This window comes from Bison bison, unplaced genomic scaffold (genome assembly GCF_000754665.1).
Source record: "Bison bison bison isolate TAMUID 2011002044 unplaced genomic scaffold, Bison_UMD1.0 scf7180017864301, whole genome shotgun sequence".
Classification (NCBI taxonomy): domain Eukaryota; kingdom Metazoa; phylum Chordata; class Mammalia; order Artiodactyla; family Bovidae; genus Bison; species Bison bison.
The window spans coordinates 326,495-351,995 of NW_011494873.1; the positions used below are offsets into that span (position 1 = coordinate 326,495).

A 25,501-nucleotide genomic window follows, 5' to 3' on the forward strand; every position below is an offset into this window, starting at 1 on the left:
GAAGGATAGGGAAGCCTGTTGTGCTGCAGTCCATGGGGTTGCAAAGAGTGAGACACAACTGAGTGTCTGAACAACATCTGATTGCAGGGTCAAATCACTGTTAGACCCACTAAATCATAAAACTTGGGAGACACAGCTTGCTGTGTGCTTAGTCATTCAGTCGTGTCTGACTCTTTGCGACCCCATGGACTGTAGCCCGCCAGGCTCCACTGTCCATGGGGATTCTCCAGGCAAGAATACTGGAGTGGGTTGCCATGCCCTCCTCCAGGGGATCTTCCCAACCCAGGGATCGAACCCAGGCATCCTGCATTGCAGGTGGATTTTTTATCATCTGAGCCACCGCACTCCACTGCACAATGAAAGTTAATACGTCCAGGATTGGGGTGAAGTGGGTTCAAGGCGCACAAGCAAGTTATTTGAACAGATGGCCCAGACTCCATACCACCTACTTCCAGTGCACCAGTGCTTGTAACTGTGGCTTCTTGGGAGGCTCCCTAAAACCAGCTGACTAAGAGAGAAAACCCTGGGCTGGTTTATAGATGGGTCAAGTCAGCATGTTAGTGCAAGCTGGAAATGGATGGCTGTCACACAACACCTCCACTCAGAGGTGACCCTGAAAGACAGTGGGGAGGGAGAATCCTCCCAATGGGTAGATCTCTGGATGGTGCTTTTAGTCACCCAATTTATGTGGACAACAAAAAGGTCTCATGCAAGGAAATACAAATACTCACAGGCTGATTGCCCAGGAACTAGAAGGAACAGGATTAAAAGATCAGAGACAGGAAGATCTGATAAGAGTTGGACAGGAAGGACTTATTGACTCAACAACAACAACATTCTTGAAAAGGGATTAGTTTGTGAATGTTATTATTAATAATTCTAATTATTGTCATATGATATGCCAGGAAAAAGGAAAAAAAAACAGGAAAAAATAATCATACCTAGGAAACAGATAGAGGACTCAAATATCATGAGCTGCTTTAGGGCAACCTTAGGGTAGCGGCATTAATATTTCCTAGTCCTTCCTTCTCTTCCTTCATTTTAGCCATTAGATTGGGGGTGCACACAAAATTAAAATTAATTCCCTACCTACAAGGAACTCACATGTAAACACAATGAAACATTGTAACGTTTAATAGTGGCAGTCAGTGAAAGGAAAATCCCTTCTTCTAAAGCACGTGAGCCTCAGCTGCAGCAAAATTTCCTCATTCAGGACTGTTTGGGCACATCTTGAAACCCGTAGCACAGTTTGGTGCTATCATCATCCCTACCTGGAACGGTTCTTACATTATCTATGATGAAACTCTGCCCCTCTCCTCTCCAAAGGTGGGTGTTTCAAGTAAGGACATAATGCTGCTGCTACTGCTGCTAAGTCGCTTCAGTTGTGTCTGACTCTGTGCGACCCCCTGGCTCCTCGGTCCATGGGATTTTCCAGGCAAGAGTACTGGAGTGGGGTGCCATTGCCTTCTCTGAGGACATAATGAGAGGATGGATTTAAAATATCTGATAATAGAAAGTTAGAGGGAGAGATGGCAGTTTAGGCTCATTCCTAGATAAGTCTCCAATTTTATATTGCAGTTTTTGCATGGTGTCTTTTTTGATGAAATATAGTTCAACAAATGGAGAAGGCAATGGCACCCCACTCCAGTACTCTTGCCTGGAGAATCCCAGGGACGGGGGAGCCTGGTGGGCTGCAGACTATGGGGTCCCAAAGAGCTGGAAACGACTGAGCGACTTCACTTTCACTTTTCACTTTCATGCATTGGAGAAGGAAATGACAACCCATTCCAGTGTTCTTGCCTGGAGAATCCCAGGGACGGGGGAGCCTGGTGGGCTGCCATCTCTGGGGTCGAACAGAGTTGAACACGACTGAAGCAACTTAGCAGCAGCAGCAGCAGCAGCAGCAGCAGCAGCAGTTCAACAAAATATATAAATGAAAGTGAAGTCGCTCAGTCGTGTCCGACTCTTTGAGATCCCATGGACAGTAGGTGCACCAGGCTCCTCCGTCCATGGGATTTTCTGGGCAAGAGTACTGGAGTGGGTTGCCATTTCCTTCTCCAGGGAATCTTCCCGACCCAGGGATCGAACCCAGGTCTCCTGCATTGTAGACAGACGCTTTACCATCTGAGCCACCAGGGAAGTCAAATCTTTATTAAGTTTTCAGATAATGCTAGAGTGACATAGTAAGAAGTAAATTTCTTAGTTCAAAGACAAATTTCTCAAAATTTTTGGGCAGGTGGACTAGGACCATAGGAGGAAGGTGGGAGAGAGGCAGTGAATGCCAATAACTCAATTATATGTATCTCTACTCTGTGAATTTATAAGAAATCATCTGTCTTCATGTCTAACAGGTGAATGTATAAAGAAATATGTGCTGAGTTAAACAGTCCCACTTCCTACATAGAAAGCATAGTCTCTTGGGCGAAGATTATTTGTCCAGTGGAGAGGTAAACACACAGACATAGGAAGCAAGCAGAGGTTTCTCTCTCCCTTTCATTAGTTTTGGGTTTTGGAAAAGTTACTTAACATATTTAACCCTGTTTTCACATCTGCAAAATGAGAAGAGTTATGAGTTGAACTGTGTCCTCCCAGAACTCACATGTCCAAGTGTTAGCCCCCAGTACTTCAGAATGGGACCTTGTTTGGGAATATAATTGTTGCAGATATAGTAAATTAAGTTAAAATGAGGTCATACTGGAGTAGGGTGGGTCTCTAATCCAGTACAACCAGTAGTCTTATTAAAAGGGGAAATCTGGACATAGAAACAAAGAGAATACAAAGGGAGAATACCATGTGAAGACGAAGGCAGAGATCAGAATGATGCTTATAGAAACCAAGGGACCAGCTCTGCCAACACTCTGATCTCAGCCTCCAGAACCTTGAGACACTGAATTTTTCTTGTTGAAGCACCCAGTCTGCGTTGTATTGTTAAAGCACTCCTTACAAACGAATACATAGATTAAAATAGTTACAGCCTCAAAGAACTGTAAGATCATATGCATTATATGATGCACAGGAAGTGTTTAATATGGTGATTGGAACATAGAAAGTACTTAAAAACTGGTTGCTATTGTTATTGTTTAGATTAATAGACTCAACCAACAATGAGTGTATCTTAATAGATGCAGGTTCCTGGGTAGGGAAGATCCCCAGGAGGAGGGCATGGCAACCCACTCCAGTATTCTTGCCTGGAGAATCCCATGGACAGAGGAGCCTGGCAGGCAACGATCCATAGGGTTGCAAAGAGTCAGACACGATTAAAGCAATTTAGCATGCACACGTGCACTGAGACAAGACGTACTCTGCAGTGGCCTCCCCAGTATCCATCCCATGTTCTTTTCAGATATCCGTAAGAATATATATGGGAAACCCCTGGTGGCTCAGTGGTAAAGAATACACCTGCAAACAGCCCATGTGCTATGGAGCAACTAAGCCCACGCACTCTATTAAGCCTGTGTTCTAGAACCTGGGATCCAAAACTACCAAGCCCACGGGCTGCAGCTACAGAAGCCCCTGTGCCCTAAGAGCCCATTCCTTGCAACAAGAGAAGTCACGGCAATGAGAAGACCATGCATCTCAGCTAGAGTGTCTCCCACTCGCCACAAGAGAGAGAAGTCAGCACAGTTACAAAGACCCAGCACAGCCAAAAATAAATATTAAAAAAACCAAGTTGAGCAATATATGGATCATATATGTTAAAATATACCAAATCCCTCCCCCCCCCCCCAACACACACAACTATGTAATCCTTCCCTTCTCCCCAGATATAGTCTGGAAGTACAGTCACTCAACTACTAACACTGATTAACCCTTAGGGACTAGGAATGGGGATATGAGAAGAAGGGCAGTTTAGTTTTTCACTTGCTTAAGTTTAAATACTTCTAATTTATTTAAAAGATAATGAGTATTCATTACATTTTTAAGTCTGAGAAATGCAAAAAGTGTTTTTTTTTTTAAATTCAGTTGATTCCATGAGATCATATCTAGACTAAGTGCCTACAATATTGAAAGAGAAAATGTATTTCTATAACATGAGCTATGGCTCCCAAATGTATGGGCTCTGTCCAGAGTTGTATTGAATAATCATGGTCCAGAATCCAGAAAGAAATTACGAAGTGGTTCCAACTTTTATTTTCAAAGGCTTAAAAGACATTAATCCCTTCTCCACCATCCTGTAGCTCCTCTTTTGAGAAGTCCTCATTCTAAACGTCTAAATCCTCCTCAGTCACAGGCCTGTCCTCTCTTTTATCAGCCTTTCTCAGTTTTTTCTCTAGCAATTGCTCACACTCTGCATTTTAAAAGACCCAAGAAGCAGGCTGGCAAAGACTTTTCTTCAAGTGGGGGCAGGGAAAAGGAGGGGAACAGCTTAGTCCATTCACATAGTGTAAGCATTGATTTCTCCAAATTTAGAAATGTTCTTCTGTTAGTAATTGGTTTATGTGCATCATAGTTTATCTCAAGTAGATTGTATTCAGAAAAAAAGAGGGTAGGGAATTACTGCCACTGCTTTTATTCCTTACAGCACTTCTTTATTATTTGATCTGTTGACATAAAAAAGATAACTAGGGGAATCCTAGGCAAGTGTCCAGGGGCTGCGGTTGCGGGAGTGGTGGTCCTCAGTTTGTCAAAGCGTAGCTTGAGATGCTCATATCCAGGCTTACTTCCAAAGAGACTAATTAATAGGCATTTCTTACAAGTCTGATGCCTTCTTTACAGGTCAGAATCTTCTCAGGAATGTTAAAGACTAACAAGTGCACTGCCTCAGACCCTCATACAATGAGGGTCTCATATATGCACCCTCATATAATTTTGCGAGCTGTTTTAGATGGATGTTACTATCGAACTTGGAGCTAGAGAACCCTCACTTGTTTGGGCACCGGCTGGTTTCCTTGTTTGAGAAGTGGGGATAGTCACACATATCTCACAGAACCTTACAGACTCGACGTGTCCGAGTCTTTGCGACCCTTTGGACTGCAGCTCGCCAGGCTCCTTTATCCCTGGGATTTCCCACAGAAAAGCTCTAGAATGGGTTTCCATTTCCTACGCCAAGGGATCGTTCCGGCGTCTCCTGAGTTGCAGGCAGATTCTTAACCCTGAGCCTTCAGGGAATAGCAGTTTAAAACCTTCCATCTGGAGAAATCACTCAGGCTTGGTTCCTGCCCTGCTCGTGAGGAATAGGCCGATTTGTCCCTTTTTGCCTCCAAAGGACATAATGAGGAAGGACAACTAAGGAGATGTTTCTTCAGAAAGGACAGGGCGATTAAAAACAGTTGAATAAGAGTGACCAGCAGCTACATCTTTTCTCTCCAACAGATAATATTCCATAGTTTACTGTATGTGGAACCGCAAGCTTTAACTTTGGGGAAACAATGAATTCTGAGCCCAGGTCTTCAGGCAAGTCAAATAAAAACCCGCAGTGGTTATGCCTGTGTGGAGGCCTACGAGGCACGAGGGGATGGAGAAAGGTGAATGGAGCCGCTCTCCGACCCACAACCAGCTCGCCGTCCAATACTTCTCGCCCTCCAGTACCTAACACAGCTCAGCGTTGCCGGCGCCATTTTGCTGGGTGGGCTGCGCAGGCTTTTGGCGCAAGGCCCGCGCGCCAGAGCGGGAGAGGACGTGGAAGGCTTGAAGGAGGGGATCGCGCACTACCCGGGGAAGCACGCCTGCGCACCCGCCGCAGCTGCTGCGGAGGGGTGGGGCCGGGGTACAAATGCGCCTGCTCGGTGGGAGCCCGCGGAGTACCTGAAGGAGGTGGGGGGCGAGGTAGAAAGGAGTGAAGTTGAAGAGCGCTTGCGCGCGAGAGCGACCGGGAGGGGCGGGTGCATCGGAGCACGCGCGCGGAAACGGGACTTGAGGAACTCTCGCGAGATCTCCTGGGTGCTATATATGTACGCGGGGAGCCCGCGTCCTTTCCCTGGTGTGATTCCGTCCTGCGCGGCTGCTGGTTCCAATAGTAGTCGTTTAATTCCGTCCGGCTTCTCTCCCACATAAGTGCGTGCAGCCAACCCATGGAGGATTCAATGGACATGGACATGAGCCCCTTGAGGCCCCAGAACTATCTTTTCGGTAACTGCTGGGGGCTTGGAGCGAGGCCGCGGAGGGCCTGGAGGCTTTGATGGGGGGGTGGAATCATGTTGAGGCCTGGGTTGGCGGAGAAAATTAAGCAGGCTGGAGGTCTGAGGGAGTCGGAAGCGAGCTGCCAGGATCCTTCAGCCTGAGGGATGGGGATCCAGGAGAGTCGAGCCGGCAGCACGGAGAGGGTGGGAAGGAGGAGCGGCCTGAAGGCTGGGGCATGAGCGGTCGGGGCCTAGGGCCTGAAGTAACTTGGGAGCGACCGGTTGAGAGTTTGGCGTTAGCTGGCATGGTAGAACTCCGGCTACAGTTATTCTGGGGGCTTTGTGAGTTGATAGGCTTCTGATTCCGGGCGGGTGCCTGATGCTGGTCTCCGGGTTTGTGGTGCAGAAGGTTGTGTGCTTTCGGGGTGTGAGGCCTGAGCCTCCTTTCCTAACGAGAAGATGGATTGAGCATGGCGTTGTCATCGGGCCTCAGGGTCAGGAGCTGTGGGGCCAAGACTCGGTCCCGTTGCCTCGGCCGGTTGCACGGGGAGGGGAGGCGCGGCCCGGCCGGGCTTGAGGAGGCCGCGACCGCGGGGAGCACGTGGTTGCCACGTGGTTGGGAGGAGGGGGTGTGGGAGCTACATCCGGGGCTTTCTGGTGTCTTGTCGCCCCCGAGCCCGGCGACTCAGGGCTTAATTGAGGCTGGTGGGCGGGAAATGTTAGGTGAAGTGGTTGGTACCGCCAGGACTCTGGAGGTCTTTGTTCAGTGCTTAACATCTATGTTGGTAGTACTCGTTGAGAGAATCATTTTTCTAATTTCACCGCGCCCACTTTACAGATGTGGTACTGAACTTAGAAGCGGCTTAAGGAAAATTAGACGACCCTTGCTTCCAGAACTATTGCATTACAAATGATTTGGGGCGGTAGAGGGAGACCAGCGAAGGCAGCCTTCTGTAAGGTTTTGGGTATTTCCCTCTCATGCACAGTGTAGCATACTAAGGGTCTTGGTTTTTCAGTCTCACTAAACTTAATTGTTGAAGCCATTTCCTTGTGTCAGGCTTTGAGGCATCTCTTCCAGTAACTATTAGATGGTAATTATTTAATTCTGATGGTATTTCAAATAACTGCCTATTCATGAATGGTAGTAGTAACATGCACTATATACGTTAAGGCTTTTATTCCTAGCATTTTGAAAAACTAGCTTTTCGGATCTATTTCTATCAAAATTTTTATGTAAACTCTATTGGAAATATCCTTAACATATTTCCATGTTTTAACTTCTAAGCAGAATTTAATGTACATAATTTCTGACACCTCAAAAGTGGAATGTTGACCCCTATAAGGAGTTTAATTCTACATTTGTAGTTTTTATGCTACAAATACAAGCTGTGGATGTAGGTGTTTGTGTAACTCTTGGCACTTCTAAATTTGGTTGGCACTTTTCTTGGGAATTTTGGTAGGTAATCAACTTTTTTAAATAGTGGGATTTTATCAGCATTGTTAGGATGGGTTTCAATTCCAGCTTTACTAAATTTTTGATCCTATTTCTGAGACTATGTAGTTGAGAATTAAATAGTGTAGGGGGAAAGTGAAATTTATAACGCTCTGTATGGATTTTGTTTGATGTTGATAAACTTGTGTTCAAGAAATCCAGGGAGTGGTACCTCTTCCCTTTTGGTAGCTAGAATAGTAAAAATTCCTTTATAAGTTAATTCTTTAGTTACACACACTGAAGTTTCAGTGTTATTTTTCTCCTTGTTACAGTTGGTTTTGTTCTTAATTTACAGGTTGTGAACTAAAGGCTGACAGAGATTATCACTTCAAGGTGGATAATGATGAAAATGAGCACCAGTTATCTTTAAGAACGGTACTTAAACTTTTAAAAATAAATTACATAACCTTTCTTGATTTCAGCCTCTTAGTTGTTATTACTTAAGTGTGCCTTAATACTTTATAATAGTGTTTTTCTGAGTTATTGTACATACTTGATTTTCTAAATGTGTGTGACAGGAAACTTGGCCTATTTACCACTTACTTGGCAATTGTAAAGTCCAGTCACACTGTTCAGCTTTGCTTATTTGTGTACTTCGCTTCTTCAGTTGGATTAAAAAGCCTTTTAAGAGAGTGATAGATACAGATATTACTTTGTTCCCCACAGACAGCCTAAACCTAACTTGTAAGTGTCTAGTAAGTGTTAGGTGACTTATACTTTGCATGTGTGATGACATAAACATCTGTGTTATCAAATGTGTTTTTCTGTTTAGATTTACTGAATCTTAGTCACATAAAACTTGAAGACAGCATTGTGCCCAAGTCAGTTTCTCTGGTCAGTGGTAATAATGAAAGGTTGTAATTGTCTGCTTTTAAAAACAACTAGCTTGAGGGGCTTATAGAAAGCTGAAGCACTGTTTTTCTCTTTACAGGTCAGTTTAGGGGCTGGAGCAAAGGATGAGTTACACGTTGTTGAAGCAGAGGCGATGAATTATGAAGGCAGTCCAATTAAAGTAACACTGGCAACTTTGAAAATGTCTGTACAGCCAACGGTAAGGGCGCGTTAGGACTTTTAGTCTAATTTTGTCTGATTAGATTTTATTCCAATTCTGCCACATTAAGGTGGATATCATTTAGGTTACTCTTCTGTCACTGGGGTGACTGATAACTGTTGAACATGATGGTAGCTGCTTGTTCATGAAAAAACAGGCTCACTGATTTGTTCATTTGGCTGATGGGTTTGCTTGTTCAGAAACATTTTAAAGTTATGAACAGATTTCATACCAAACATGTAACCTTTTATTTTTTTCCCACAATATTTAATGGTTTATAATTTCTTTTTAGGTTTCTCTTGGGGGCTTTGAAATTACACCACCTGTGGTCTTACGGTTGAAGTGTGGTTCAGGGCCTGTGCATATCAGTGGACAGCACTTAGTAGGTATGTTACACTATTTATTCTTTTTAATGCAGTTGCTTTGTTCCCAATTTGGACTTTATAAAGTATGTTTAGTTCTGGTGCTACTGTCTGTAATAGGTTCAAGTGGGAACCTAGTAATTTATAACTAGAAAAGCAGTGTTTTTTTCCCTGAGTTCTTGCTGTTGAGTTTTAGTAGTGGCTAATAAAGAAATTTATTTTAGCCGTGGAGGAAGATGCAGAGTCAGAAGAAGAGGAGGAGGAGGAGGTGAAACTCCTGAGTATATCTGGAAAGCGTTCTGCCCCTGGAAGTGGTAGCAAGGTTCCCCAGGTATGGATGTAATTTACTACACAGAATGTATTCTTTCCTTTAGTTCAGTAGTTTGGATAAACACTTATGAGTGTATGTCCAATTGTTTTTTAAAGAAAAAAGTGAAGCTTGCTGCTGATGAAGATGAAGATGATGACGACGATGACGATGATGATGATGATGAAGAGTAAGTAGTAAGCCCTTAGAAACTTGACCTAGTCGTATGGGAGTGGTTATGAAAACCATTTATCAAAATCATGTGGGATTAAGTAACTGTTTTACACAAGAGGTGAATGGTCAGTGGTTGTCAGTTTGTGTTAAAGGATGAGGTATGTAGCATTTTCTAAATATATTTGACTAGGTTCCTTTTTTTTCCCTGAGGAGGATTTAGTGGATACATTACTATATGCTGAGTCTGCTGTATTTTATTATTGTACAGTAATAAATGGGTTAGGCCTAAAAAGAATCTGAATAGCTCCAGCTGTATACATTTTGTAAGTTGTCACATGATGATTTTTTTCTCCATAAAGTATTTTGGCCCATGGTTGTCTGGTCCTTAGGAGAGAATTAGATTCTAAAAGGGAGAAGGGTTTTATTGGAGAGTTTAATGATTGTAAACATTTGATATGTTTGTTAACTAGGTTGGACTATGGTAAAGTTACAAACATGCTATGGAATAAAATGCTAGTCATAATCAGTCTTTCCTAATAGCAATATAAAAACTTGTTACTATTGTATGTTTAATTGCCTGTCAGCTTTGTTCTTGAGTTCTCATGTTGATGCATATGTACTGAAACCAACTGAAATTGGAATCTAAGACAGACCCTGAGAGAACATGCACTAATGAAAAATTATATCTGCAAATCAGATTTTCAGTAACCTCAACTAGCCAAGCTGGTAGTTATTTAAAAAGGTCTTTGAGCATGATAATGAAAGCAGAAAATAGGAAATTTTAAATTAAATGCTTAAGTTCTAAGTTACCTGCATATCACACAACAAACACATTATAGTTGGTGTTTGTTGTTACTTGATTATTCTTGGGCTTTCAGGACTTCCTGTCTTTAAAAGGGGTAATTCCTGATGTAACTACCGTGTAAGTAGTTGGTCTTCTTGTCTTCCATGTCTCCTGTAAGTTTTCCTTAGTTAGTTGATCAGGGAGGAATGAATAGTGTAGATGGTAACCAGGTCCAAATCAGGAAGATTTTTAGTAAAAGGGGGAAAAAGTATATAGTCAGATACATGGGTAAGTAGAGGCAGTTAATAGATCCATTGAGGGTACCAAGTTTTAGATTCTGTTGGTTAGGAGACAGTGATCAATGGGTCCTGTTTTGGGGGTGGAAAGGGTATGGTGTGGGGTTGGTTGACTTGCTGTTGATGTAAGCAAGAAAAGCTGAAGACCATTTAGTACATTAAAAGTTTAATATGGCCAACACAACACTGTTAACTATATTCCAGTATAAAAAGTTTAAAAGTTAAACTTTTAAAGGCCCAGGGAACTGTAACGGGTAACACTACTCTAAGGACAGTTTTTGGGGCCCGGAAAGTGTTAGGTACTCAAGCCTGGTCAACCAGGGGCCCAGGTTGGGCAAGAGTGGCCATTCTCCAAGTGGCCTGTGCTTCGGGCTGGGTCCTGATGCTCCTTGGGCTGTACTTCCAAGTTTTGGGTTTTCCCACAGGAGCCAGGTCAAGTGAGCGGGTGGTGGAGACTGTTCTGGTTCTGCATTGAGGTGGCAATGGGAAAAGTGGGGTTCTCCAGAAAAAAACACTGTCTCCACCTGTTTTATTAGGCAATATTCTGATAAGTGAAACTGCTTACAGTACTGGTAGTAGCTGTAGACAAATCATTGTCATCTTACTTTTCATTATGGGGTAGCCCATGTAGTTTTTGTGTGCTAGGGCCTAAATTGATAAAAATCACTGATAAAAGTCACTTAAAAGATTTTATATGCTTTTAGTGTAAAATGGTACTTCATGCAGTTAACACAGCAGATGTTTTTCTCTGGTATTGGAAAAGAGGTGTTTCTTTGGTTGAACGTAGATAAAGTAGTCTTATTTTTGAGACTATATATATAATACGCAGTTTGTGAGGTAATTAAAATTTCAAGCAATTCCACTATTTCCTGTTTCAGACTTGTGGACTTCTCTAATAATTGGATTCCACCCCCCACCCCCTAGTTTGCACATTTAGAGTGTACAATTCGGTAGTTTATGGTATATGCCCAGTTGGGCAGCCAGTTTCAGAACATTTCATCACCTCAGGATGGTATAACCCCTCATTTTCTCCAGCTCTAGTCAACCACTAATACACTTTTTTTTTTTTAGATTTGTCTGTTTTGGATATTTCATATAAGTAGAATCATAATATGTGCCCTTTTCTGCTGGTTGGTTTCACTGAGCCTCAATATTTTTAAGATTCACCTTTGTAGCTGTGCCAGTACTTGTTTTATATTATTGAGCTATAAGAACTTTTGTATGTTTTGGAAACAATCCCTTAGAATTTACAAATATTTTTTCCCATCCCATGTATTGTCTTCTCTGTGTGACAGTCCTTTACAGACAAGTTTTTTACTTTCATGAAGTCCAGTTAATTTTATTATTTGTGATTTTGGTGTCAAACCTAAGAAACCATTCCAGTTTTATAGTTTTGGCCCATGTTTGATCTTTTATCCATTTTGAATTTCGTATGTACTGTAAGGCAGGGGCCAGTTACTGTGAATACCCAGCAGTCCTAGCACCATTCGTGAAAGATCTTACCCCACTGACTGGTCTTTCCCCCCTTTTTGAAAATAGTTAACTGTGCTTACATAGTTTTGCTTCTGGACCCTTCAGCTCCATGTCTGTCCTACCACTAGTAAAACATTCTGATTTTTGTTGCTTTGTACTTTTTATACCTTAGTTTGTAATTACTTAACATGAATGCTTCAACATTGTTCTTTGTCAGGTTCATTTTGGCTTCCTTGAGCTTCAATGTTAGTTTTAAGATCAGTTTCTATGGAGAAGCCTCCTAGGATTCTTTTAGGGATTGTGTTAAATCTGTAAATTAATTTGGGGAGTTGCCATCTTAGTATTTACTGGTCCATGAATGTGGGATGTTGCTATTTTAATTTCTTTAACCCTATTTTCATTTTTCAAAATCTATTTTCAGTTGTAAAAAATAACACTCTACCATCTTAACTATTTTAAGTGTGCAGTTTAGTAGTTTTAATCACAATGACATTTTGTTTAACAGCTTCAGCTCATCTTGTAATACTAAAAACTGTAACCGCTGAATAAAAAGTCCCCATTTCCACCTTTCCCCTGGCAGCCACCCATCTTTTGGTTTCTGTAGAGTGATTGCTTTAGATAAACCTGTATTTGTCACAGAGTATTTGTCTTGTGACTGTCTTGACTGTCTCACTGAGTGTAATGTCCGTAAGGTTCATCCATGTGCTGCGTTTGACAGGATTTGCCTTAAGGATTGTGCTTTTCTTTTGTCGACCCTCAAAAGTTTGATTTGCTTTGATTGACTAAACTTGTAGGTTCATCCACTTTCTAGATAAGCTTTCTAGATTTGTTGAGTACATTGAATAAGTAATAAGCACTTACTTCATTTGTAGTGATGATGATGACGATTTTGATGAGGAAGTTGAAGAAAAAGCTCCAGTAAAGAAAGTAAGTAAGATACAGTAATTTAAGATTGTTTGAAATAGTTAATAACAAAAGGTGGGGATTTTTTGATGCCATTGTTTGATGGTTATCAAAAGTTGTCATAGAAGATGCTGATCTCCTACTTAAAATTGCTCTTGAGTAGGGCTATTTTGGAAACATTCCTAATAGTGAAGAATTAACTTGTTTTCTTTGTGTAATAGTAGCCTTCTCCCCATTAGCCCTTTTGTGAAAATGATTATTTTATCTTAACCCGACTGCTGCTTTTACATGGTTTGGGCAGTTTAATTTGCAGTAAGTCTGTTCTGAAGGGAGGGGCATTGATTAAGATTAATGTGATGAATTTAATTAATTGCAGTCTGTACGAGATACTCCAGCCAAAAATGCACAAAAATCGAACCAAAATGGAAAAGACTCAAAACCGTCAACACCAAGATCAAAAGTAAGTGGTAACATACATACTGATGCAAGCTTCATTGAAGTAGTTAGGTTCTACTGCTCTCATAAAATTTGGTAGGTCTTTGGAGGACGACTTTAGGGTGTCAAGAGAGCTAAAATGTGCTTATTTTGTTGGCATTCATCCTGTACTGGACAGTTGACCCTTGAACAACAGTTTTAAACCGCATGGGTCCATTTATCACGGATTTAAGTGGTAAACACTACAGTAGTGCACACCCGTGGTTGGTTCAGCCTGGACGCAGAGGGATCGCAGGTGTGGAGGGCTGACAGTAAGCTAGTAATACGCATATTTCTGACCGTGCTGAGTGCTGGGGTCATCTGTTGACATTCACAGGTCAACTGTATATTGCGGCTGGCTTTCTCAGAAGGGAGAAAGCCAACAAAGATTTCTGTGATACTGTGTTTTTTAAGGGTTCTTGCTTATATATAAAAGGTATATTTATCACATAAGGCAGTTTCTCACAGCTGGCTGCATATTGGGAGATTTTCTCTTAAGTTCTGTGGAATGGGCCCCAGGCATAAAACTGTAATACCTTCTATTCATTCTTGGGTGCCTTCTAGTTTCTTATTCGTTTCGTAAGGAATAATTTAAGGGCAAAAATAATTGTTCAGATGAAATAATTTATACTGGTAACTCAACTCAGGTGTATACACACTTTTTTACAGTAAAGGATTTAAGAATTTTATTTATTGAGAAAATCCAGATACTGTGTTGAAATTTACTTTTTCTTCCAGGGTCAAGAATCCTTCAAAAAACAGGAAAAAACACCGAAAACACCTAAAGGACCTAGCTCTGTAGAAGACATTAAAGCAAAAATGCAAGCAAGTATAGAAAAAGTGAGTAAAATAATATTCCTTAAACTTTCTGGGGATTCGAACACGACTGTTTCTCATTTTTTAATCCTAATATACCTGCCCTTTTGTGGTGTGAAATTTTCTCAAAAATGGCTTACTAGTTTATAATCTCTGGTGATTTTTTTTTTGTATATTTAAATTTACATATGCTTTATTTTCCATTATAAAAGAAATACAAGTAAGTTGATTGTAAGATATATTCTGACTTTAGATGTTAAATTAGACCATGTCCCATTCCTGTTCTGTTCATAACATGCCACAGTACCAGCAGAGGGCGTATGAGTCTTCTAAAATTGCGAACAGCTGGGAATGTAGTCTGGCTGTTACTGTTTTTTTTTTTTTTTTCAATTACTCACTTTTGACTAGTCAGAAACATTCTTCAACAAATGAATTATTTCTTTTTGCCTTTTGCACCAAGGTGTCACCAGTCAGTACATATGATACTTGAATATTTGAATGACAAACATGTTTACATTTAGTTATCTTTCGTCTTAAATAGTGGCCACATGTGAGAAAAAGATTAGCTTTTGTTCTACTTGCTTGATTTGGAGTTGGGCGAATCTACATTTCATGGAGTTTAGTGAACTCTGGAGTATGGCGTAATTGATTTAAATGCCTTGAAACATTTGAGAGGAACCTTTAAAATTCTATGAACAGTATTAATATTCTTAGACCTCAGTTATTGAAAATAAATGTAGAATTGAGAGGAAAAGTTAATGACTCCTTTTCCCTTGATTTCTCTATGCCTTCTAGGTTCTGCAAGGCTTCGGTAGATTTCCTTTCCTTATGCAGTTATGAGTCAGTTGGAAAACTAACATTTTAGAACCAGAATGTATTTCTTGACTTTGTTTCAGTACTGCTGTAAACCTTTTAGCCTTCCTGGTATCACTGCTGTGTTTTTATCCTTTGCATACAGTGCTAGACTGACAATTTAGATATCCTCCCCCTCAATTTTAATATGGTCCTATCTCCTTGGTTTAATTGCAGGCTCATTGAACAGCCCTGGGCACTACTGATAAATTAAGCCCAAAGATGGGGAGAGGAAAAGGAGAGACACATATAGTCCAAACTGAGTATCATCAACAATCCAGACTGAAGTCTTCTATTTTAATCTCAATCCCCTTTCCTGATTGGCCGCCCACCCACACCCCTTCCAACACCCCTTCCAGGCTGGAAGCAATCAATTGATCTCCTAAAACACTTTGCCTGCTGTGATTCAGTGAACCTTATACTTTGCTTTCTATTTGTACAGTTGCCTCACCTCTGACCATGTATTTCCCTAGCTGCTCAATAAATATTTGAGTCAAATAACAGATGTGGCAGTAATTTAAAAGTGTAAATTAAAGTGAGGTTTATTTTATAGGTGATGAGGCAGTTAAGAATTCACCGCACCTGAAACTCCTTTATCTTTCTAAACTGCATAGAAGATTTCAGGTTAACAGCTGTTGTCACTTGTGTATATGATACTCACAGGGGCTGTATGTTTTTAGAGTGGCTGGGAGTGGGTGGGTGGAAGTCAGAAACTTATTCTGTATGGAAGACCTAGGTCCTAATACGCTCTGCAAGTGTCTTTCTAGGCTTTTTTAAAAAAGGATTTATTCAGTATTAAAAGATTTGAAAGGACAAGGAATGATCACAAATAATCCCATGTAATAAATAGCATGCAAATCTTTGAGGAATTTCATAATGATCTCCCTCAAAAAATGCTTCTATACTTAGCCTTAATGCTTTTGTCTCCATAGGGTGGTTCCCTTCCCAAAGTGGAAGCCAAGTTTATCAATTATGTGAAGAATTGTTTCCGGATGACTGACCAGGAGGTAACTGAACTTTCTGGAGACATGACCAAATCCAGAATTTTTATTGTGATTTATTATGGTTGTTTAGTCTCTTTAGGTATTGGCTTCTTTTAAAAGGTTCCTAACCACAGACAACACTTCAGATTAAATACATGGAAACTCGTAAGAATTTAGTTGGCAAAAACTGAGAAGATAACTTTTTTAGTACATTTTTCCCAGCTTTTATATAGTTGGTAAGTTATTTCTTGGTTACTGAACTCGGTTCGCTTTTGGTACTGTGTTGGCTAAGGAATGAGCTGTGGTTTTCCTTGCTGCTCTGTTTGGCTCCTTGGGGCAGTCTGGTCTTTTTGCTTTCTTACGAGTTGGCAGAGATGATTTTCTCCATAGATGTTATGGGAAGTACATGTTGCTGAAATAGACCTAAGTGTAAAATCTGGAAGCAGGAAGCCAAATTGTACTCAATATATTGATTTAGATTTTGTATTTCTTAATATGAAGGTATTTTGTCAGTAAAAGAAAAATCATGCATTTATTTTTACTGTCATCTGGTTGACGACTCAGGTTGTAAAGGAAAATGTAAAAGCTGTTAGGGTTGCTAGGCATTGTGTACATACAGGACATGGTCTGTGTTGTTTTTGTCAGGACTCCCTAAATCTCCTGTGTTCAGCTTTATTCAGTAAATTAAGAAATTTGTTATTAGAGCTCTTTTTCTGCCATAATATTTAGTACTTAGATCACTTAATGGCAACACTTTACGTGAGTTGAGCCTTCATTGCCATGGCCTTGAGATAATCAGATTGAATCTTTTTGATTCTTTTGGTTGCTATTCTGTCTTTATGTATATTTGAATTCCAGAATGCCAGTGTATATTCTGAATAGCGGGCATTTTAGTAAAAATAAAAGCCCTTTTAAAATGGTGCAGTAGATAATTATTAATTCAGTGTTGAAAATCATGGCAAGTGAGATATATAAATTATCATCTGTAACTGGTAAGCATAAGAAATACATAATTTAAGCTAATACCAAAGGAAGTGGTAAAATACAATTTTTGATTAAGAAAAATGCACATGAAGATAAGAGTTGAAATCGCAAAGGCCTTCCAAATAGTATAATACCAGTCTTGTAGCTGAAATGACTGAACTCACTGCTATCAGAAGTATTTTCTGACTTCAAAACTGAAAGCATATTTTGAAGTGCCAAGATGAAATCCTGTAATAATGAAAAATATAACTCACTTCACTATTAATGGAAATTACCAAAACACTGATGGCGTCACATTTTTATTGCATAGTTGCAGATACGAATAATCAGTGTATAAAATACCTTCCATTGCTTGTGCAGTTTTTCTTTCGAGTTGTTTGTGAGAATTAAGCTAATAAAATCTAGATGGGACCTGAGAAATAGCAACCTTTTGCAGAAACTCTTGAATTAGACTTAAGAAAATGTACTACCTTTTGAGGAAATAATTGCAGATAAAAGTTTTGCTGAATGTTTGTATAAAGGTGCAAACAATGTTTGGTCAAAGTTGAAGCATGAATTATTCCGAGGTCAGTATTCTCTATAAAGCAGGTCAAGGAACATCTGATAACCTTTTGACTTTTTCAAATACTATGAAATAGTTTGATATTTGTGTTTAACTTAATGATTAGAGAATGACATGATATTCAGTTCCTGTTGATTTGAAGCACTGCAGTATTAGTTTTTAGGAATGGAAAGACAAGTCATGGAAGATGGTTTTATGTGTTTAAACTGGAAGAGCTTGTCTGAGTAACTAATAAGGCAGAACATGTTATATATACTGCCTCATATGCCTTCTCATTAATAAAATTGGATGTGACCACTCTAGAAACTTCCAGTGTACCAAGATAAAAGCCTAACTAAGGAATTTGTAAGCAAATTCTGTAAAACAAGGAACTATTAAGATACATAGAGATAAAGGAGGCTATAATTGGTATATTTATATAGCTTATTTCAAGTAAATGTAATTTTTTAGTATGTGTCCCACGTACGGGTGCATGTTTTTCTCTGAATTTGGCTCTAAAGCAGGTGGCATTGAGGCAACATTGACCAAACTAGTCTTGATTTCCTTAGCTAAATGTCTAAGCTGTTAAGTGTATATTAGTATGAAAGTGACTTTGCCTACAAGAATCATAAGATGTTATGTTCAAATTGAAGTATTTGAAATTAAATTATAAGTTTCCTTGAAATCAGTTATTAATTAACTAGAGTGAACCTTTTTGGTGTTGGAATGAAAAATAGCTATTTTGAATTGTACAAAGAGACGAGGTTTAATTTATTGGTGTCTATGAAGTGTTGTGGTTTTTCAACCACATTTCTTTTTTTTTTTTTTCCAGGCTATTCAAGATCTCTGGCAGTGGAGGAAGTCTCTTTAAGAAAATAGTTTAAACAGTTTGTTAAAAATTTTCCGTCTTATTTCATTTCTGTAACAGTTGATATCTGGCTGTCCTTTTTATAATGCAGAGTGAGAACTTTCCCTACCGTGTCTGATAAATGTTGTCCACGTTCCATTGCCAAGAATGTGTTGTCCAAAATGCCTGTTTAGTTTTTAAAGATGGAACTCCACCCTTTGCTTGGTTTTAAGTATGTATGGAATGTTATGATAGGAATAGTAGTAGTGGTGGTCAGACAGATGGAAATGGTGGGGAGACAAAAATATACATGTGAAATAAACTCAGTATTTTAATAAAGTAGCCCTGTTTCTCTTTCTATTATCCTCTTTATACTTTGTTAAAGAAATACATTTACATAATCAAATGTTCCTCAGACCTTCCTACCACCCAACCTAGCCTTTCACTCCCAAAGAAAATCTGGCATGTTAAATAGCCTGCAGCGGCCTTCTCAGCCTGGCTTCTCCTGTGTGAACCGGAACAGAAAATGCTTTCTGTGGCTATCTTTTCAGTTTATCCAAAATAGTACATAACATATTTGAGATTCTTGGGGGAGGATAATTTATTGCATGTAGTGGTTACACTAGAGCATTTTGGGACTAATCCTTAGAACCCCTTTAACTGTCTTAGCAAGATTCAGTTGCATGACAGGGCGGGATTCCCCTTCTACCTGTTTTGCCGTCTTGTATCCTCCAATAGCTTCTAAGATTGCTTTATTGATGCTGTTCTGGAGTTTTATGTCTTGCAGTCTTCTGGACCCTGGGTGGACTGTGGGTCTAGTCTCGAGACTCAGGTGTTTTCTTGGGAGGTTTAAGCCTCCTACTAAACTCCCATCCATTCTTAGGCCTTCCGTATGATTCTTTGTTCATCCTCATTCCTTTTTGTTTAAACTTGGAGAGAGACTTTATTTTCTGTCTTCAAATTTGTGTTTTCTTTTTTTAATTTCCAAATGTTCTTCCTTGGTTCTTGTGATGTAGTATCTAGAGTCTGAAAAAGACCTTTCTTATCCATGCATTGTTTACTCATTACCCCGCTCACTCCCAGCCTATTAATTTTATATTTTATATTGATTAGAAGGGTGGTACTTGATGACTGGGTTCTAGTTCCAGATTATTTTGGTGGAGGTCTGAAGATACTAGCTTTTGGTAGTTTTCCAGAGTAGATTAATTTTGGAGGGTGGGAAAAAATACTGGGGTAGTACTGTCTTGTCTAATCTGTTTCCAAGTGTTAGGTTTCTCTTCTAGTCATTTACGTTGTGATTTTCTTCATCAGTTATTCAATTATATCCGAATAAGCCGTGTCTGCCCTTGTAGCTCCTCTCTGTCTTTATTTTAATGGAGGCATGAGATGGTAAGTGTTCAGTGTTCTCTACTGAAGTCACATCCATTTTAAAAGATGTTTAGGTACTTCAGATTTAAAAGATGGTCTGCTTTAAATTGATAGTAAAATCCCAAATCACTTAGCCATCCTATGTTGAAAAATTGCTGGTGTAGTGTTTTTTTATTACTGTTTATAGGAGTGTTAGGTAATTACTGGTATTAGTTAACATGTTCAGAAGTAGAAGTATGCTTGCTGATAGTAATGTCTGAAATTTTTATTGAGTTATGTTGTGTAGAAGTTGAACATTTGGTTTACCTGATGGGCACTTCTGTGGCAGGGAACCTAAAGAACTTCCCGCCATTCTGAGGGAAAGCGATTGGCCTTACTGATTGTTCTGTTCTTAGCTTATTCTGAGGGAAAGCAGTTGGCCTTATTGTTCTGTTCTTAGCTTATTAAATACAGCTAATCAGATCTAGAAGGCTTCTTTTTTTTGAAAGGACAGGAATTAAAGATTCCCTGTGCCTCAGAAGTCTGATAGTGCTATTAGATATCAGCCAATTAAACATAATAGTAATCTGGAGGTTAAATTACTGCTCCTCCCAGGCTTAGGAAATCTCTTTTAAAGACACTGACTTCCCTTTGTTCTGTATAAACTACTCAGTGAAATTGGTCATAAATCATTATTGGTATAAATGCTAAAAATAAGTATAGTTGAGGGAAATCCTATGGACAAGAGTTTGGTGGGCTCCTTTGTCCATGGGGTCGCAGAGTCAGACACAGCTGAGTACATGCAGCCAACTATAGAAAACAACTTAATTTTTTTACTTTTAAATCTCTATTGTACTGCCTCTACCTAATTTTGAAAAACATTTAATGTTTTCATTTATCAATTTGGAGAATGATGGTTGATGTCTTAGTGTACCTGAAAGTAACAAGTGTTCTGAATTCAAATTTTTTGTAACTTGAGTATTTTGAAAAACTTTAAAAAAATGTTTTGTTGACGTATAGTTGATTTAGAATGTTGTTACTCTGCTGTACAGCAGAATGATTGCGTTTATACACATATAGACAATTCTTATAAAACATGTTTCCATTATGATTAATCCCAGGAATATAGTAAATATAGGACCTTGTTTATACATTCTATGTGTATTTTGCATTTTCTAACACCAAATTGCTAGTCCATCCGTCCCCTACCTGCCTTCCAAGCAACCACGGCTGTTCTGCTTCTGTTTCACAGATAGGACCATTTGTGCTGTATTTTAGATTCCACATAGAAGTGCTACATGGCATTTGTCTTTCTCTTTCTGACTTAGTATGGTAATCTGTAGTTGGGTCCATGTTGGTGCAAATGGCATTATTTCATTCTTTTTTTTTAATGGCTGAGTAATGCCCAATTCTCTCCTCACCCTCTCCAGTGTTTATAGACTTTAATGATGTCTACTGAATTCAGGTTTAAATACTTTTTCTTTATCTCAGACCTTTATCTCTTCCACAGAGCTTTGGTTCCTTATCTTAAAAGTGGCATTTAGAGATCACAGCCTGGGTGGGAGTTGATGGTTCATTAATACTGAGCTGATATTGTATAGCAGACCTAACCTGGATGATCAGATCAGACCCTTTGCAAAAAGAACATTTTTGAGTATTAGGAGGGCAAAGATAACACTTGTCTGCAGGAAGCTTCTCTTTTTGATACCTTTTCATTTTTATATCTTTAGGTCATGGGTGAGAACTCTACAGTTACCTTCAAACCTGAACCAGAGGACAAAATAGGTTAATAAGGGAGGCTATTCAAGACCTGTCCAAATTACTGGATCATACATATGATAATAAAATGAGGTTTATAGTCCTGTGTAAAACTTACAAAAGCTATTTCGTTAATGGGGAGGGGGTTGTGTATACATTGTCAGGATAGGGCTGTTTTTGTTTGAAATTATCTAAGAAAAGGTTAAGAGTCACAAAATTAAAGGTTAGTGGTCTGGGCTGTGGAGATACAGGGTTAAAGTTACTGCAGAAAGTCTAAGGCTACCTTCTAGCCAGATCTTAACAAAAGAACCAGTTGCTCCCTGACTCATGAACTTGGCAGTAGACATCCCATTTTAATGCTGTGAAAGTTCCAAGAGCTGATCTAGAGAAAATTTTACAGCTGCATCTGTGCTAAGGGTCTACTTTTCTCACTGAGCTACTTGATCCTCTTGAAGACTTGAGGCTGTATTTGTCCTATTTTCTTAGGCTGAAAGTTCTCTCATCTTTGTCTCCAAAATATATTCTATAGACTCCCTGAATTTTTTGATTCTTAGGTTTGGAAAGGTGGAAAATGAATTCTCTGTCCCAAAGCATCTAAGTGCTTAGGATTAAACAGCAGGCAGAACACTTAACTGCCCTCCAGGGGTTCCTTTCCATTGGGCAAGCAGCCTGCATACATTCTCAACTACCCTTGAGACAACCAGTGAAGTTTTGCCGATGAGATCTGCTCAGAAAGTTGCAAACTTGCTAGCCTAGAGCTGGGAATTTGAATGTACGTGTGTGTGTCCAACTCCCCAACACCAAACCAGCACACGGCCACCTGGTCTCAGCTACCGTAACTAGCTGGACTAGTAACAGCACTTTCATTGGCCTCCTTAAGGCCACTGTCATTACGATGTATCCGTGCTGCATTAAGCTTGTTAAGAACAGACTGGACTTTGGCCCTTACTTACCAAGCCTTTGTTAAATTGACAAACAAATGGGCATATCCACATTGAGTACTGAAAATGTTAGTTGTGTCCAACTCTGCAACTTTATGGACTGTAGCCTGCCAGGCTTCTCTGTCCATGGAGTTCTCCAGGCAAGAAACTGGAGTGGGATGCCCTTTTCTTCTCCAGGGGATCTTACTGACCCAGGGATTGAACCCTGGTCCCCCGCATTGCAGGCAGATTCTTTACCATCTGAGCCACCAGGGAAGCCACCGAGTCCTAGCTGGCAATAAAAAGGAACAGTACTAATAACAGCGACCAGATGGGACTTGCAGGTAGTTCAGAGGCTAAGACTCTACTTTGCAATGCAGAGGGCCCGGGTTTGATGACTGGTCAGGGAACTGGGGTACCACAGCTGCACGGTGCAGCCAAAAAAGACAGGAGTGAGGATGAATCTCAGGCATGCTGAGCAAAAGAAGCCAGACACAGAAGAGCAGGTACTGTGTGTGGATGCATTTATGTGAAACTGGAATCTAGTGCCAGCAGATGAATGGTAACTTGAGACTAGGGATGGGTGTGGGGAGATTGCTCAAGAAAGGTGTTTACAGATGTATAAACATCTGTTGAACTCCAAGCATTTAAAAGTTGTACATAAATAGTGCCTTAAGAGGCCTTTTGAAGGCTTGTCGACTTAAAGCCACTGCCTAAAAGTTGAGAGATGTTACATTCGTTGGGAATTTTTAGGACTTCAAGCCTGGGAGACAGCGTCTCAAGTGACAGAACTGTTCGGAGGAGGTGGGTGGAGGAGTCAGGTTATACAGAAGTTTGCAACAAAGCAGGTAGTCTGAAAGTCAAAAGTGTTTCTGTGAATTAAAACCAGATACCTCAAGGAATTTAGCGCTTTTCTATATATGGGGAAATGCAAGAGTCTGGGCTCATTGAAATCATGCCTTACATACACATCTGGGCTATCTGGGGCCAGTAACCTGCCTTTTTCAAGCTCACTGTAGGGAGTTGGCTACAGCCTGATGGCTGCTGGATCGTAAGTGTTGTTCTTCGTGGTTGCTTAAGGGGCTCAAATTCACATTTGGAGGGCCAAAGTCGCTCATCACTGTGACATCCTGGTTTACTGATCAGGCAGGAAATACTCCACTTCTCAGGCTTCTGATAGGTACCTACCCCCTTTTCACCCTCTTGGAACTCTTGGCTAACTTGCACCCATCCTTTTCCCACTTGAAGTTTCCCTGGAATACTTTGCATGGCTGGCTTTCCCACCTTTGGGTCTTAGCCGAAGTATTGCTAATTGGTGCTCTCTATCCCATTGTTTTCCTTCAAAGTGCTGTTAAGCTTGAATTTATCTCTTGGCTTATTTGCTTATTGCTTGTCTTGGTAGAAGTGAAGTCCTTTTTAAAGCAAAGGCTTTGTCTGCCTTCTCCCAGGGCCTGATGCAATAAATAGTGATTGAATAAATTGGAGAGAAGTGACTACCTAACTAGTGACCCATATTGCTACATGAACATGTCAAATTTGAATAGAAAAAGCTCATTTAACATTCATTTGTATGGTAAATCAGTAGGTTTGAAGGCGTGAATGATGGGGAAAGGGAAGAATGTAAAAATATGATCTGGAGTAGGAAAATTCTTTTCAATAAATTGAGAATGATCCTGCTTTCCTTCTTCGTGAACAAAAAATAATGAGATAGTAACCTGAAAACCCTGATCAGGATTATTAAATAATAACTAAAACCTTTGAAACCTTCATTGTGAGCCAGACCAAGTGATCTCATTTGGTAACTCACAGCAACCCAACACTTGTTGCTGTTCTTAGATGTGGAAGATGTGGCTTGTAGATGAGGAAGCTTGTCGGAATTTATAAGTGTTGGAGGCAATACTCAAAGCCAGGACCTCTAACTCTTGAGTTTATGCTCTTACTCAGAACGTCTCTTCAAGTCAGTCCTATTTGTAAGTGTTAGTTGCTCAGTCGTGCCTGGCTCTTTCCGACCCCATGGACTGCAGCCCACCAGGCTCCTCTGTCCATGAGATTTTCCAGGTAAGGACATACTGGGGTGGGTTTCCATTTCCTTCTCCAGGGGATCGTCCCAACCCAGGGATCGAACCCAGATCTGCACTGCAGGCAGATTCTTTACTGACTGAGCCACAAGGGAAGGAAGCCCAATCCTATTTGGGTGACAACTTTGTGAAATCAACAAACACTATGTGAGCCTTAAAAAAAAACTGCAAGCATTTTAGAATATGAGTGATGATGTACTCATTTCATTCAAAAGTAATAGAAAATAGTATCGAAGTGTCGATTCTTAGCTAGGAGATGCTTCAAACACCCCACTTCAGCAGGCAGTAGGCCAAAACTACCTCTTAACTGGTCTCTCAGAGGTCTTAATAAAGTAAGATCAAGCACATGGTGATGTCACAGGACCCATTTCTGTCCATCTCTTTTGTGGTTGGTCATCGCATGCTATCTTGGGATTTACCAGCTCTAGCAATGAGAATGTCTTAAGTAAATTCAGCCCAGTGCTTCAAACAAGAACTTTCTGCATCACTCATCATCTGGCTTTGAAAGGGTTTTCTGCACTTGTGTTCAGTGCTGAAGCAGAGGCTGTTTAAGATAGCCTCAGCTTTGGGCTTCCCTGGTGGCTCAGTAGTGAAGAATCCGCCTGCCAGTGTAGGAGACACGGGTTTGATCCCTGATCTGGGAAGATCCCAGATGTTTTGGAGCAATTAAGCCCTTGTGCCACAACGACTGAGCCTGTGCTCTAGAGCTGGGGAGCTGCAGCTGCTGAGCCTGTGTGCCTAGACCCTGAGCTCCGCAACAAGAGAAGACACTGCTGTGAGGAGCCTGCACACCTCAACTAGAGAGTAGCCCCTGTGTGCTGCTACAAGAGAAAGCCGCAGCAGCAGCAAAGACCCAGCTGAGCCAAAAAGAAACCCATATAAAAAAAAAAAACAGAGTATCTTAAAAAAAAAAAAAAGCCTCAGCTTTGAAAGGGAACTTAAAGCAGCTTGCAGGGAGGCAGGGAGGCCTGATAGCCAGAACAACTGTTGATATTTATAT

At 40.3% G+C, this 25,501-nt stretch overlaps 1 protein-coding gene across 2 annotated transcripts; it reads left to right on the forward strand.

The window, feature by feature from the left end:
* The first annotated feature begins 5,907 nt into the window (after positions 1–5,907).
* NPM1 (nucleophosmin (nucleolar phosphoprotein B23, numatrin)) lies at positions 5,908–18,756 on the forward strand. Of its 2 annotated transcripts, XM_010851281.1 has the most exons (11): positions 5,908–6,069; positions 7,847–7,926; positions 8,483–8,602; positions 8,895–8,988; positions 9,189–9,295; positions 9,391–9,461; positions 12,871–12,925; positions 13,278–13,361; positions 14,114–14,215; positions 15,976–16,050; positions 18,384–18,756. In XM_010851281.1, the coding sequence occupies exons 1-11, from the start codon at positions 6,012–6,014 to the stop codon at positions 18,420–18,422; spliced, it is 885 nt and encodes a 294-aa protein (XP_010849583.1). In that variant the 5' UTR covers positions 5,908–6,011; the 3' UTR covers positions 18,423–18,756. The 2 variants fall into 2 exon arrangements, with proteins under 2 accessions (XP_010849583.1, XP_010849584.1); XM_010851282.1 differs by lacking the exons at positions 15,976–16,050; positions 18,384–18,756 and adding an exon at positions 15,221–15,702.
* The last annotated feature ends 6,745 nt before the right edge of the window (positions 18,757–25,501 follow it).

Coding starts and splice junctions, on each gene's coding strand:
- NPM1 (XM_010851281.1), top strand. CDS start 6,012: ATGGAGGATTCAATGGACATGGACATGAGCCCCTTGAGGCCCCAGAAC. Junction 9,462..12,870: donor GATGATGATGATGATGAAGA/GTAAGTAGTAAG, acceptor CTTCATTTGTAG/TGATGATGATGACGATTTTG. Junction 16,051..18,383: donor TCCGGATGACTGACCAGGAG/GTAACTGAACTT, acceptor TTTTTTTTCCAG/GCTATTCAAGATCTCTGGCA.